The 15,546-nt window shown below is 44.9% G+C and overlaps 1 protein-coding gene across 2 annotated transcripts in view; it reads right to left on the bottom strand.

Annotated features, from left to right (window-relative positions):
* The window catches only part of LOC124603631 (kinase D-interacting substrate of 220 kDa B), a 388,427-nt gene that overhangs the window by 294,530 nt on the left and 78,351 nt on the right, over window positions 1-15,546 (bottom strand). Inside the window, exon 1 of one of the 2 annotated variants that reach the window (XM_047136415.1) lies at window positions 4,308-4,416. The exons of the other annotated variant lie outside the window; for it this stretch is intronic. Coding sequence (XP_046992371.1) covers window positions 4,308-4,397 — 90 coding nt within the window. The 5' untranslated portion in view covers window positions 4,398-4,416. Of the gene's footprint in view, window positions 1-4,307; window positions 4,417-15,546 lie in introns of those variants that run through there. 2 annotated transcript variants of the gene reach the window in all.

Here is a 15,546-nt window from a genome sequence, read left to right as displayed (position 1 = left end):
GGTCGCAGGTTCGAATCCTGCCTCGAGCATGGATGTGTGTGATGTCCATAGGTTAGTTAGGTTTAAGTAGTTCGAAGTCTAGGGGACTGATGACCTCAGATGTAAGTCCCATACTGCTTAAAGCCATTTGAACCATTTCTGCACCCTATAGCGGAGGTCGTGAAATTCGTACCTGATGAAGAGAAGCTGCAACGTAACAGAATTACAGCGAAATGCAGGAAGATCTGCAGAAAACCGACGGCCGGTGCATGGATTGGTAGCTGTCCCTCAACATAGACAAATATAATCTACAGCGCATACATAGAAAGACCTATTACTGTTTGTAGAGAGGGATTTAAAGTGGAACGACACATACAATTAATCGCTATTAAGATCGATACAGACAGATTCAATGGAAGAATCCTCAGAAATGAAGTCCATTAACAGAGGAAGGTTCGCAGGAGAGCTTCTGTAAAGTTTGGAAGGTAGGAGACGAGGTACTGGCAAAAGTGAAGCTGTGAGGAAGGGGCGTGAGTCGTGCTTGGGTAGCTCAGATGGTGGAGCACTTGCCCGCGAAAGGCAAAAGTCCCGAGTTCGAGTCTCGATCCGGCACACAGTTTTAATCTGTCACGAAGTTTCATATCAGCGCACACTCCGCTGCAGAGTGTAAATCTCATTCTGGTAACAGAGGAAGGAAGTTGCAGAACTCTCATTCGACGAATACTTGAGTACATATTGCTCGTTAGTCTGAGACCCGTACCGGATATGACTTATAGACGCAGTAAAGAGTATTCAAAGAAGAGCAACGAGTTTCGTCACAAGTTCGTTGAGTATGTCACGGAACTGGTCATCAACTCCAGTGGCAGGGGCTACAGGAGAGAGATTTTGCTACATGACGTTGTTTACTGTTAACATCCTAGAAGAGTCAAACAGTATATTGATTCCTCCCTTGATATCTCGCGAGGAGACCAAGAAGGTAAAATTGCGAGATTCGAGTTCACATGGACGCTTATAACATTCATTTTTCCAGAAAACCATTCGCTACTGGAACAGGAAAGATGACCAGAGACGAAGGTAGACGAAGTACCCTTTGCATGCAAAGTAAATTGGCTTGCAGAATATGAATGTGGTGTATAAGATTTTCGAAACATCTCACATACAAAGAGTAGTATTTTACTCCGTGGTTACTACTGTTGTGTTTTGCATGCAGATAAACGCTCTTCAAGAACACTTTAAGAAAAGTCTTGCTTAAGTTTAAAACGAAACTTTTCGAAAATAAAAGAATGTGGACAAATTTCCTAATTATGAGGACCAAGAATTACGTCGCCCCCCGCCGCAACCATCGAGTTTGCGACGAAGTTGGTATTTAGGTCTGCCACTAGACCAAACATGTATTACCTTCCTTCGACCTGGAGGTCTGTTCGACCGCATAATCGTACCGCAGACTTCATCACCACGCCAGGTGCAAGCGAAAGTCTGTTTGGAATGAAGACGTTGAAAGAGAGAGATGTTGTGAGAAGAAAGCTGACAGACTACAAGGTCTTCGCAGTACAGTACCGATGATATAAGACGTATCCACTGACAAACTCTACTTCACAGGCCATCAGTATGAAGATAATTGGATTAAAACTCAGAAGTTAAAGACATATATTTGGCTGGCTGAACTGCAGTCCAGTGTCTCGAATCAAAAAGCAAATCCTTCCGCAACGTCTCGTGGAGTTGCAGCATGTACTGCTGTCGATGGTGATCCTTCCGTCAGACAGGAATAGTAAATCCGGCTGCTCTTTGGTGCCACATGAAGGGAAGGAAGGTTTCTGAGGAAATGCAGAGCATCCATAAAATTAGTCCCATGCAAGACAACGACGCGGCCAGTTCTACTGTATTGCTCCAGAATTTGGAGATATCATCAAACAGGCATCGAACGATTTCAAAGACACGTTGCTACGATCGTACACGTATAGCATAAACGAAAGCGTAAAAAAAGTTCCAAACAATCACAAAAAAAAGTGAGTTATACGAGTAGCTACGATGTGAAATACAGAACTCTGAACTATTCGACTAGCTGATGCGACCGTCGAAAAAGAACACACGAGGGTTAAGTGAATGGTTATTACATTGGTAGAGGGATGGTGGTTAATATAAATGGGACTTTCGTTTCGTACTTTGACACATGTTGCGGAATGCTGCAAGCTGTACCGTATTGCCATGCGGAGAAATTTTATTTCTATAAAGAAGACGTGTTGCCTGTGTTTAGTTCAAACTGATAAACGACGATTACGTCAAAATATAATTCTTTGTTTTGTTTGCCATCAACGGATATTCGCCCAAAAACTTAAGTTTAATAAACGGTCAGCTCCTGCGTTTATGGCCATTACGAAATGGATGGCGAAACTGAAACGTAACCATACTTCTCTTGGCGAACTTTAATATGAAGGACGTCCCAAACTATAACCACAGGTAGAAAATCGAGAAATCGCACTGTATGATATTCGATGGTCGTTCACTGACGGACGGTGCATGAAGCACATGACGCCACGTGAATATCAAAATCCGCGCGGAGTGGCCACGCGGTTTCAGGTGCTCTGTCACGGAATGCGCGGCCCCTCCCAACGGAGGTCCGAGTTCTCCCTCCTTAGGGCATGGGTGTGTGTGTTGTTCTTAGCGTAAGTCAGTTTAAGCAGCGTGTAAGTCTAGGAACCGATGACCTCAACAGTTTGGTCCCTTAGGAATTCACACACATGTGAATATCAAAGGAAGTGTGATGCTGTTTACTTCAAGATGCAACTCTCACGAACTTCTGTACTACGAGGTTGTCACAATTCTGAATGCTTGTCACTATGTCTGGGCCGTTTTAAAAAATAATCCAACTGATACTGTGCGCCGACATGTTTCTGCTGATGGGACGTCGGTCCATCACTACACGTTACAAACGAAACTGCAGTCGAAGCTGTATTGGAAGCCATTGGCTCCTAACAAGAAGGTTGGTATATACCGCCAGCCGGAGTGGCCGTGCGGTTCTAGGCGCTACAGTCTGAAGCCGAGCGACCGCTACGGCCGCAGGTTCGAATGCTGCCTCGGGCATGGATGTGTGTGATGTCCTTAGGTTAGTTAGGTTTAATTAGTTCTAAGTTCTAGGCGACTGATGACCTCAGAAGTTAAGTCCCATAGTGCTCAGAGCCATTTGAACCCCTTCTTTTTTTTTTTTTTTTTTTTTTTTTTTGGCGGTTATACTGTCTGCCTCAATTGTTGTGACAGAATTTGTCTGAGCTATCAGAGGGCTTCTTCTTATCTGTTACCTTGAAATGGGCTAAACAATAACTGGCAAATTGGCAAATGATACGCAAGTCTTCTGCTCAACTGGCCGAAAAAAAGGAAATTGAGATGGAGCCTGGATCACGAAAGATAAAGAAATGATCTCTCAAGAGGAAAATACACTACCCACGGAGTTGCGCGGACATTGGGAAACTGAAGGATTTGAAGTGCTAATAAGTTGGAATATTCACACTCTTCACTTCACACAGTCACTTTCATCTATTCCTTCATCTAAAGAAATTTATGGCTTCGAAACATTCTGACTTCAACAGAGAAGTAATGGTTACCGTAGATGGGCATTTAGCACACTTCCTAGCATCGCAAAGAAAATGGCTCTGAGCACTATGGGACTTAACATCTGTGGTCATCAGTCCTCTAGAACTTAGAACTACTTAAACCTAACTAACCTAAGGACATCACACACATCCATGCCCGAGGCAGGATTCGAACCTGCGACAGTAGCGATCACGCGGTTCCAGACTGAAGCGCCTAGAACCGCACGGCCACACCGGCCGGCCTAGCATCGCACTTCACAGATGACCACTTCTCACGTCAGACAATGTACACTGGTCTAGAAGTGGGCTACATAAAACATATCTGAATTTTTTGCCCAAAAAGCACTGTCATCCACTGTCTGTATGTGAACTTGTCATCTTTCACCGTGAAGTTCGATGTTTCCTAAGTTCTGTAGAACAATAGCTTCTGCAACGCCACTGGGTTGACAGATTTCCTTCGCTTCTATACTGAACAGCGACATGATACAGCACTGGAGAAGCACTCGTCACACACGCGATCCGCAAGAGTTAGAGACACAACTGACATAATGCAGAGGACAGATGAAGAACCAGGTCTGTCCGACAAAACACTTGTGAATTCGTGTTACATTCTTCGCATTAAAGCTGCCGATGGGCAAACTAGCCACGCTATTCCTTTATGATCGTTTGAATTATCGGCATGCGGCGCCTGTGGAGCGCAGTTCCATCTACGGGTGAGGTGTGAAGCAGCGTCCGTGTTACCTTGGCCGTGGCGGTCCTCCGGTGGTGGTCGGCAAGCGCCACGAGGCTGTAGTGCTCATGGCGGCGGCGCGGCTGCTTCCAGGAGAGCATCGCAGGCCAGCTGTGGCAGGCGCACACCTGCGCTGCCGCCGCCCGGCTCCAGCTCCTTCTACTGCCGTTCCCCTTCCCTCTTCCCTCGGCCTCCGCCACGTCTCCCGCCTCTGCTGCACTCGCCGCACAGCTAGCGAGCGCTAAATGGAGCGCGCCAGGCGCTGCGCGCTCTGTGTGTATCTGTGTATACACAGCCACAGGCCGGCTGCCACGCACAATTAGTGGCCAATTTAGCAGTGTCGCAGGCCGCGCAGCTGCCGGCTACTGCAGCGCCGCGCCCGGCGAGTGCCACACTGCGCTCGTTTTTGTTATCTGCCTCGTGGCTTTGCGCGCTGCTGCGAAAGCACTTCCGGGCGAAAAGACGGCGCGACTGGCCGGACGTAGGCGGGCGAGCGCGACTCCACACTGCCGCAAAAACTTCCTCGAAACTGTCTGAGCCGCTTAATGAACTGTGTCTCCCAACTCGAGTGGGATGAGACAGCGTCTGAGGTAACACATTTCAAATTTGACTCCACGTCTTTCAGGCCCATGCCCGTAATGGTGACAAAGTTGCAGACGGAATCCAAATACTGAGAGATATAGAACAACAATTCGTAATATCTAAATAAGTTCTTCAACAGTAAACAATCCACAACAAAGAACGCCTTACATTCTGTGGCGCAGAGTATTTGCGTTACCAATATTTGCAAACCCGAAGAGGGAGGTGGGTGATCATGGGTGTCAGGAACCTCCCCTCTCCCTCCCTTCCTTCCTTCCTTCCTTCCTTCCTCCTCCCCCCCCCCCCCCCCACCACCCCACCAAATAACACGTTGTTCTGGTTTGACATGCAGCTCTCCACGCTAGTTTATCCTGTGCAAGCCTCTTCATCTCCGAATAACTACTGCATTCTACTCTGTTGTTGTTGTTGTTGTTGTGGTCTTCAGTTCTGAGACTGGTGTGATGCAGCTCTCCATGCCACTCTATCCTGTGCAAGCTTCTTCATCTCCCAGTGCCTACTGCAGCCTACATCCTTCTGAATCTGTTTAGTGTATTCATCTCTTGGTCTCCCTCTACGATTTTTACCCTCCACGCTGCACTCCAGTACCAAATTGGTGATCCCTTGATGCCTCAGAATATGTCCTACCAACCGATCCCTTCTTCTAGTCAAGTTGTGCCACAAACTCCTCTTCTCCCCAATTCTATTCAATACCTCCTCATTAGTTATGTGATGTACGCATCTAATCTTCAGCATTCTTCTGTAGCACCACATTTCGGAAGCTTCTATTCTCTTTTTGTCCAAACTATTTATCGTCCGTGTTTCACTTCCATACATGGCTACACTCCATACAAATACTTTCAGAAACGACTTGCTGACACTTAAATCAATACTTGATGTTAACAAATTTCTCTTCTTCTGAAACGCTTTCCTTGCCATTGCCAGTCTACATTTTATATCCTCTCTACTTCGACCATCATCAGTTATTTTGCTCCCCAAATAGCAAAACTCCTTCACTACTATAAGCCTCTCATTTCCTAATCTAACTCCCTCAGCATCACCCGACTTCATTCGACTACATTCCATTATCCTAGTTTTGCTTTTGTTGATGTTATCTTATACCCTCCTTTCAACACACTGTCCATTCCGTTCAACTGCTCTTCCAAGTCCTTTGCTGCCTCTGACAGAATTACAATGTCATCGGCGAACCTCAAAGTTTTTATTTCTTCTCCATGGATTCTAATACCTACTCCGAACTTTTCTTTTGTTTCCTTTACTGCTTGCTCAATATACAGATTGAACAGCATCAGGGATAGGCTACAATCCTGCCTCACTCCCTTCCCAACCACTGCTTCCCTTTCATGTCCCTCGACTCTTATAACTGCCATCTGGTTTCTGTACAAATTGTTCTACTCTATGCGATCAAAACTATGTGGCCACTTCTGGGAGTCATTAACTTAATATGTCTTCTACCCTTCACCTCTATGACGATTCGAGCTCTGCCGGGGACACTTTCAATGATGTGCCTCCATGCCTGTGGAGGTATGACGGCCTATTCTTCCTCGAAAGTGTCAAAAGCCAGTGAAGGCAGTGATTAAACGCCGGAGTCTGGAGTGAAGTCTACGTTCTAACTCATACCAAAGATGTTCTAATGGGACTAGCTCGGGATTCAGGGTGGGCCAGTCCATTTGAGCAATGTTTGAGCTTCAGAAATACTTGTTTATGGCAGGGTGCATTGTCATGTTGATGTATGCACTCATCACCTCCGAACTGTTCCTCTACGTCTGCAGTACACAATTTTGTAATAAAATGTATTCGTATCCTTCCGCATTTAGCTTTCTCTTAAGCGCAGTAAGATCACCACCACTTCCTCGCTACTTCACAGTTGGCATTAAACATGATGATAGACAACGTTCTCCAGGTATTCGCCAAACCCGAACAATTCCATCAATTGTCACAAGGCATAGCGTGATCCATCACTCGAAATCACTCTCTTCCAACCGCCCACACTCCAGTGGCTTAGTTCTTTGCACCACCTCAACAGCCGCTTAGCACTGCCTACAGAAATGTGTGGCTTATGAATGAGCTGCTAGACCATCGTACCCCACTCTTTTGAACCTCCTACGAGCAGTCATTATACCAGGTGGTCTACTGGTAATACTTTGGAATCGAACGAATGATTATTTCCGCTGATTTCATGCGATTTTTCAAACCATCCTCCCCAATACTCGGTGGTCGCTGTCCTTCAACACAACATCTTCCTGGTCTTGGTTTGGCTGTGGTTGTACCTTCGCGTTTGCATTTCACAATCACACCACTAGCAGTCGACTTGGGTTGCTTTGGAAAGGTTGAAATGCCCCTGATGGATTTCATATTCAGTTGACATGCAGTGACTGTCCACTCTCCTGGCCGCCCTATTACGCTGTTACTACTTCTTCGGAGGAGAATGTCTGAGGACATTGTGGCTGATTTATCCAGGCTAATCGTCTTTGATCCCAACGCAGTGTTTCTCTAACCTAAAAATGCCCCATGTGCACGCCACGTACTCCGCTACCTTAGCCGCTCCCTGCGTGTAGTGCACGCCTCACCTATCATGGGAAACCCTAAAATTCTGCACCCTAGCCGACCTCTGTGGCCGAGCGGTTCTAGGCGCTTCAAAAAATGGTTCAAATGGCTCTGAGCACTATGCGACTTAACTTCTAAGGTCATCAGTCGCCTAGAACTTAGAACTAGTTAAACCTAACTAACCTAAGGACATCACACACATCCATGCCCGAGGCAGGATTCGAACCTGCGACCGTAGCGGTCGGTCGGTTCCAGACTGTATCGCCTAGAACCGTAGGCCACTCCTGCCGGCTAGGCGCTTCAATCCGGAACCGCGCTGCTGCTACGGTCGCAGGTTCGAATCCTGCCTCGGGCATGGATGTGTGTGATGTCCTTAGGTTAGTTAGGTTTAAGTAGTTCGAAGTTCTAGGGGACTGATGGCCTCAGATGTTAAGTCCCACAGTGCTCAGAGCCATTTGAACCATTTTTGAACAGTGAGGTCGCCTAGGAGCTTCGGAAAATAGGCGAATGCTCACTTGCCGATTGGAGTCGTCCTCACGGTATCTTTGGACTTCTAACAGCACGTATACAATTTAGTATCGCAGAGCCTGTCAACGTGCTGATGCTACATTACGCCAACTTTACGTAAGCAGAACATTGCGACTAATGGCACAGGGACATTGCGGCACGCCTATCCCTACGTTTCTTTATTTTGCGTCGACGCTGAAGTGGGCATATATCACACTGTATTGTGACTTCGTCTATCCGTTTGCATCGTTGCACCCTTAAAAATGACATGGTACCGGTGTCGACATGTGGAATACTCTACGCGAGAATCAACTTGCGCTCTGTAGCTATGTACTCGGATAGCAAGAAGGTGCCAGCTGCCTTTTTGACAGCGGCAATTGTCTTGGCTGGAACGGAGGGCAACAAACAACCAGATCCAGTGAATGGCAACGTTGCGTGACTATTTTAGCATACAATGAATTATGTTCAGCCGAGATGAAATGAAATGATCGTATGGCATTTATTGATTGAGATATCCCCTCCCGGGATGAACCTATTGTTTAATTTTCAGGTAATTATGTGCCTCGGCTGCAAAAAGGAGAAAGATTGCCGGGAGGGGGTTGGGGGGGGGGAGGAGGAGGAGGAGGAGGAGGGGGAGGAGGAGGGGAATTACATCTGGGTTTGGAGCTATAGCAAACACAACTGTCCCAATGATAATGCAACTTGCTTATTATTCATAATGCAACTTGCTTATTATTCATGTCTCAGTGTCAGAAAAACTAAAACGAGAATTAAATGATGTACGGGACCAAGAAGAATTTAAGGCGGTATTGTCAATCTAAATTCCAGTATGCAGAAATAGTTCAACAGATGTAACGAGGATAGCAGAAAACTGCTAGCTGTAATATTGGGAAACATTGAAAATGATACTTTAGGAAATAATTGCGGGTTAAGACGTACATTTCCAATTTGAGAACGAAAGTTATCAAGAATGGCACGTCAGACAATGAAAATGCAAGAAACTGAGACTACGATTTAAAATATTATTATTTTTTATTGCTTGGTGTTGCAAATGGGTGAATGTACCAAATTAATCACTGAACAGTAAACAAGTTACTGCATTCTCCGAAATTACTTGATTAATGTTCGTAAGTGCTTTAGATATTGATAAAAGTTTGAGGTGACAAAAGTCATGGGATACCTCCTAATATCGTGTCTGATCTTTTGTCCGGCGTAGTGCAGCAGATCGACGTGGCATAGACTTAACAAGTCGTTGGACGTCCCCTGTAGAAATACTGGGCAATGCTGCCTCTAAAGCCGTCCATAATAGCGAAAGTGTCCCCTGTAGAAATAGTGGGCAATGCTGCCTCTAAAGCCGTCCATAATAGCGAAAGTGTTGCCGGTGTAGGATTTTGTGCGCGAACTGTCCTATCGATTATGTACTATAAATGTAGGGCGATCTGGATGGCAAAGTCATTCGCTCAAATTGTCCAGAATGTTCTTCAAACCAATTGCGAACAATTTTGGCCCTATGACATTGTGCATTGTCATACACAAAAATTTCATCTTTGTTCGGGAACGTGAAAGTCCAAGAATGGCTGCAAACGGTCTCCAAGAAACATAACAATTTTCAGTCAGTGATCGGTTCGAGTAGACCAGAGGACACACTCCTTTCCACGTAAACACAATCTAATCATTAAGGAACCGCCACGAGCTTGCACAGAGCCTTACTGACAACTTGGGTCCATGGCTTCGCGGGGTCTGCGCCACACTCTAACCCTACCATCAGCTCCTACCAACTGAAATCGGGACTCACGTGACCAGGCCACGTTGTCCCAGTCGTCTAGGGGCCAACAGATATTGTCATGAACCTAGAACAGGTGCTGCAGGCGAAGTCGTGTCGTTAGCGAAGGCATTCACGTTGGTCGTCTGCTGCCATTGCTCATTAACGCCAAATGTCGTCGCACGGATACGTTCGTCGTACGTCCCACATTGATTTCTGCTGTTATTTCGCGCAGTGTTATTTGTCTGCTGACAATGACAGCTCTACGCTGCTCTCAGTCTTTAAGTGAATGCCGTCGGTCATTGTTTTGGTCGTGGTAAGAGGTAATGCCTCAAATATGGTCTTCTCTGTATACTCTTGACATTGTGGATCTCGGAATATTAAATTGCCTAACGATTTCGGAAATGGGATGTGTCATGCGTCCAGTTGCGACTGGCTTTCCGCGTTGAAAGTCTGTTAATTCCCGTCGGTCTTAATCACGTCCAAAACCTTTTCACATAAACCACCTGAATACAAACGACAGCTCCGACAATAAACTACCCTTTCGTACCTTTTGTACCTTGTGTACGAGATACTACCGCCGTCTACATATGCGCATATTGCTATCCCATGACTACCTTCACCTCAGTGTGGGAGGAAGAGACCAAATAGCGAGGTCATCGGAAGGACGGGGAAGGAAGTCGACCGTGCCCTTTCAGAGGAACCATCCCGGCATTTGCCTGGAGCGATTTTAGGGAAATCACGGAAAACCTAAATCAGGATGGCCGGAACCTCAATGTGTTAGAGCAATTAGGTTTTCACTATAAATTGATATTTTTGAGGCGTTATAGTGCTTTAAAAACAATGCAATGCATGTCAGCGAAGAATCTTTTCGCAAAAAAAGGTGGAAAAATACTAGGAGAGTATAACCACTTTCACTTCCACTGCCATGTACACAATGTGTAACGAAGCACTGTCGGTCCCATCGGCTGACCTTCACCTTTGCGAATACAGTCCGATTGCAAACATTAACAAGTGTTGTACTACTCTTTTCTACACCTTTAAAACCTTCATATTAGGCACAAAAACTGGCTCAATATTTCGATAAATAAAAAAGTTGACAGTTTAACCCTTCAGCAAAATATCGCTCCTGATGTGCATTGTAACTTGGGGAAAATCTTGTCTCGATGTGGTGGGCAGCCTGTGAAACACTGTGTGTGTAATACCCTCATAAACGTGAGAATATTGATACAAAAATAACAGCAAATGGAATGATTATGAGACTGTTGGCGACATGTTAATTAAAATCGTGGAAAAGTAAGGTTTTATAAACGCTTGCAAGAGCACAATAAATTCGGCAAAACTATCTGCGGCAATTTATCTTTCAAGGCGAGACTGGAATTCCCTAATTGCGTGAAGCGTGACATACGGCTGTCAGCGTGTGCCTGTGTGGTTCTGGTTGTTAAAGGATGCGTGACATCACTAATTACACGGCGCGAGCGCAGACAAGGAACAACACTTTTTTTTTCTCATTCCATTGTAGACCTTTCAAAGAACCTAACGAACTTTTCTTTTCGCCCCTGGTAATCTATTAAAAAAAAAAAAAAAAGTATACGTGTTGTGTAAGAATGCATGGTTAACTGTTCACTCACTGGTAATCAGCAAGCAGACAGAAAAATCGTTGTCGAGGTTCCAGCTTTCTGGAGCTACGGTAGGAACCCTACGCGTTTTCAACAGGTTGTTTAAGCAGGGACCGTGTGAAGGAACCGAGTTTATGATCTCATTGACGAATGTTACGCGTATCCGGCCTGGCAAAAAATATTAATGTAATTGCTTTAAGTCTCGGAGAGAAGATAAAAACCGAGCAAGAACGAATCAGCGATTCTAGAACTGTCATAAATGCAACGCTATCGCAATTGTGATAAGATATAATACAGTAATTTCGTCCGCATTCTCGCTAGTGCCCTTCCTGCAAACCGTTCCAGCGAGAACTGTTTGCAGTCTATCGAGTAGTAATGTTCCTTCCAAGATGCGGATGGTATGCGAAGGTTTCCAGACTGATTCAGTTAATTGGTGGGCTGATTTCGGACTCGTCAGACAGCGCTTGGTATCTAAATGGACTGCAGTTTCGCTCGTAAGTCTTTACGTATTTACTTCACTCTGAGACGTTTTTCGATGATAGTGATAGCCTTTAATATCTGATAACTGTCGGAAATCTGTATTTCATAGACAACAAAAATTTCTAATTGTTGTGTGGATGGCAGTAACAACTACGCAGCCTTGCCGTTTTCTTTGCTGAAACTCAGAGAATAGAGCTAAGATTTTCGTCTCACTAGTATAAGATAGTAAATTTACTTTCACTTCTCAACGTACGACAACTCAGAACAAGTTGCTTTCTTCGACAAAGCAAACTGTACATCCGGCTGGGAGCCGTGTTACCCAGCATTGCAAATATGGGAACTGATGGCGGAAAATGTCTTCGCGGGCAACCATTACGGCTTGCTGTTAGCATGATTAAATTTATTGACGACGAAAAGATGGTACAAGTTACAGTGCCGAAGGATAACGCTGACCAAGTGGAACGTGTGCAAATTACAATGGAAGAGGACGCTGCTCAACATCCGCCCAAAAGAGGAAGAAGAAGAAGAAGAAGAAGAAGAAGAAGAAGAAGAAGAAGAAAGTGCACACAATAAAATTCCATTCACGACTTGGACAAATATTGGGCATCATTTTTTGCATTGTTATGAACACAAAGAAACGTCAGTCTATGAAAGCTTACGGCTCTTTTATTCCACAGAACTGGACGCGAAGGCTAGGAAGGAAATCCTGAGGAAATTGTTCTTCCTATGGGATTTGGTTTTAAAAGGGGCCACAAAAGAAAGGTTTAAAGAAAGATGTAGAATAGATTTTTGCGAATGAAGAACTGAGGTGACCAATGGCTTACGCAGACAAGGTACACTGCGAACAAATATTGTCAAAGCGTCTGAGGAATACCGTGACACTAAAGATAAATTTAAGTGTCTACGAATATTCAATATTGTGCCACGCTGGGCACTGGGGTGGAGGTCCCATACCTCTCGGGGTCAGGGGTGGGATCCAGTCCTCCTAATCAAAGCACGTCCAGTCGAAGCTGTAAAACATTTTTCGCGTCTGTCGTAAGTAACAAGGCTCTGTAATTTACGCAATTAATGTGTTCAGAACAATACGAAACACTCGAATACTAGGAAATTTCGGTAGAATTTTCCGCCTAGCTTTGAAAATTTATTTAGGTTAGCAGTTGTCATCTTTAACGGTTATTTCTTCCGTGTATTTTTTTTTCAGTTGATTATACTCGTATATTAGTTTCGATGGTCTTTCACATATATTTTCTGCAGCGATTTTCTGCCTCTGAGCCGGCCGCGGTGGTCTCGTGGTTCTAGGCGCTCAGTCCGGAACCGGGCGACTGCTACGGTCGCAGGTTCGAATCCTGCCTCGGGCATGGATGTGTGTGATGTCCTTAGGTTAGTTAGGTTTAAGTAGTTCTAAGTTCTAGGCGACTGATGGCCACAGATGTTAAGTCCCATAGTGCTCAGAGCCATTTGAACCATTTTTTCTGCCTCTGAATTTTCTCACTAGCTGTTTCTGCGTTGTTATTGTCTTAGCTCTCGAGCACGCCAGTGTCTCGATTGGAGACAGTCTTAATAAAAATTCTGCAATTCTTAACGCTGTACGTTCACCTCCTGCTCCACCGTTCAACAGTTTCTGGAGTCCGAAAGCATAACATTTCTGCAGAACCCTTTTTGTTCCCATTCTACTCACTGTAACAGCAGTCGCGTCAGAGGGCTTGTTCGCTACGAAATGATGTGCCATAAACTAAAACATGCGCCTGCGAACTACCATTCCGAGGAGGCTCGGAAGGAAGATTAAACGCTTAATATGCCGTCGACACCCCGGTCATTAACAACGGAACACAAGATCGGATTAGAATAGGATGGGAAAAGAAATCGGCCGTGCTCTTTTCAGAGGAACCGTCCCAACATCTGCCTGAAGCGATTTAGGGAAATCACAGAAAACCAGGATGGCCGGACGCGGATTTGAACCGTCGTCCTTTCGGAATCGAATCCAGTGTGCTAACACTGGAGCCTGGGAGGGTTAGGTGTTACTATCGGTGCTACTATCCGGCTGGTAATTGCAACTGAGGAGTGGAAATGCAAGTTCTAAATCTAGCGTTTGTCAAGAGAGAGAAGAAACAATGTATCTTTGATTGTTCGAACGGATTTGTATCTAAAAAACTGAGATGATATTCTGTGCCATAGAATTTTGTTGCTCACTTCATCACCGCAAAAAATAATTAGAGAAATTAGAAAACAAATACTTTGTTACGAACGCTCTAAGTACCAAAACTGACTGGTTCCAAGTGCCAATAAGGATTTACAAATGGTTCAAATGGCTCTGAGCACTATGGGACTCAACTGCTGTGGTCATAAGTCCCCTAGAACTTAGAACTACTTAAACCTAACTAACCTAAGGACATCACACACATCCATGCCCGAGGCAGGATTCGAACCTGCGACCGTAGCAGTCGCACGGTTCCGGACTGCGCGCCTAGAACCGCGAGACCACCGCGGCCGGCCATAAGGATTTACAGACAAGTTGATTCTTGCAAAGAGGTAAACCAAAACCAGCCACTGTTTATAATCCTGTTTGTTTACACAAATATCGCTGTTACCAATTTCGAATCGATAGGTTCACCTTCAGACGGCTGCTCACTTTTGTGCTATATTTGTTGTCACTTACATTAGTTGTCAGTTGTTTTTTTCAACTACTAATAAAAACAATAATAAATGTGACGTAAATTTGAAGAGATGTCTGAAGGCCGGCCGCAGTGGCCGAGCGGTTCTAGGCGCTATAGTCTGCAAAGGCGCGACCGCTATGGTCGCAGGTTCGAATCCTGGCTCGGGCATGGATGTGTGTGATGTCCTTAGGTTACTTAGGTTTAAGTAGTTCTAAGTTCTAGGGGACTGATGACCTCAGATGTTAAGGCCCATAGTGCTCAGAGCCATTTGAACCATTTAGATGTATGAAGTTGCACCTGTCGGCTTGAAACCCAGAACGGTGCTTTTGTGTACATAAATAGCATTACTGACACCGGCTAGTTGCTCTTTTCTTCACTGCAAGAATCAGCTTGTATTTTGTACACAGCCACAGTCACAAAAATGCCTGTTTTCGACAAAAGAGCATGAAGTAAGTTTTTTCTCTAGGTGCCATCAATACTGAACGACTGCGTTTTATATGTGGTAACGTAAGTACAAAAATAAAGCATTAGGTTTTTAAGTAGTAGATCTGTAGTCGATAAAAACTGCTTATCATACCGTTTAAATTTTGAAACTCCAGCGGGAACAACAGCTTGGAACAAAGATCATGCGTCATCTACTGGTGCACGTTTGACCGACTTTCTCCACGGTTTGGCACTGGCATCAAGCCTAGGCACACGCAAAAGAGTACGGAGGACACACTAGCGCTGAAAACAAGTTTTGTGAAAAAAAATTGTACATAGAATGTTTTCCATTTCCACTTTCCAACTATTCCGGAGGCATGGGTGCTGATCTACACATCTACTTCAACATGGTTACTCTGCAATTCACTCTTAAGTGCCTGGCAGAGGGTTCATAGAACGATTTTCATAGTATTTCTCTACCCTTCCACCCTCGAATGGCGCGTGGGAAAAGGGAACACCTAAATCTTTCCGTTCGAGCTCTGATTTCTCTTATTTTATTATGATGATCATTTCTCCCTACGTAGGTGGGTGTCAACAAAATATTTTCGCATTCGGAAGAGAAAGTTGGTGATTGAAATTTCGTAAACAGATCTTGCCGCAAAGA

This window comes from Schistocerca americana, chromosome 1 (genome assembly GCF_021461395.2).
Source record: "Schistocerca americana isolate TAMUIC-IGC-003095 chromosome 1, iqSchAmer2.1, whole genome shotgun sequence".
In the NCBI taxonomy this organism is placed as follows: Eukaryota; Metazoa; Arthropoda; class Insecta; order Orthoptera; family Acrididae; genus Schistocerca; species Schistocerca americana.
The sequence above is the reverse complement of the archived record's forward strand: the minus strand, read 5'-3'. Positions and strand labels throughout refer to the sequence as shown.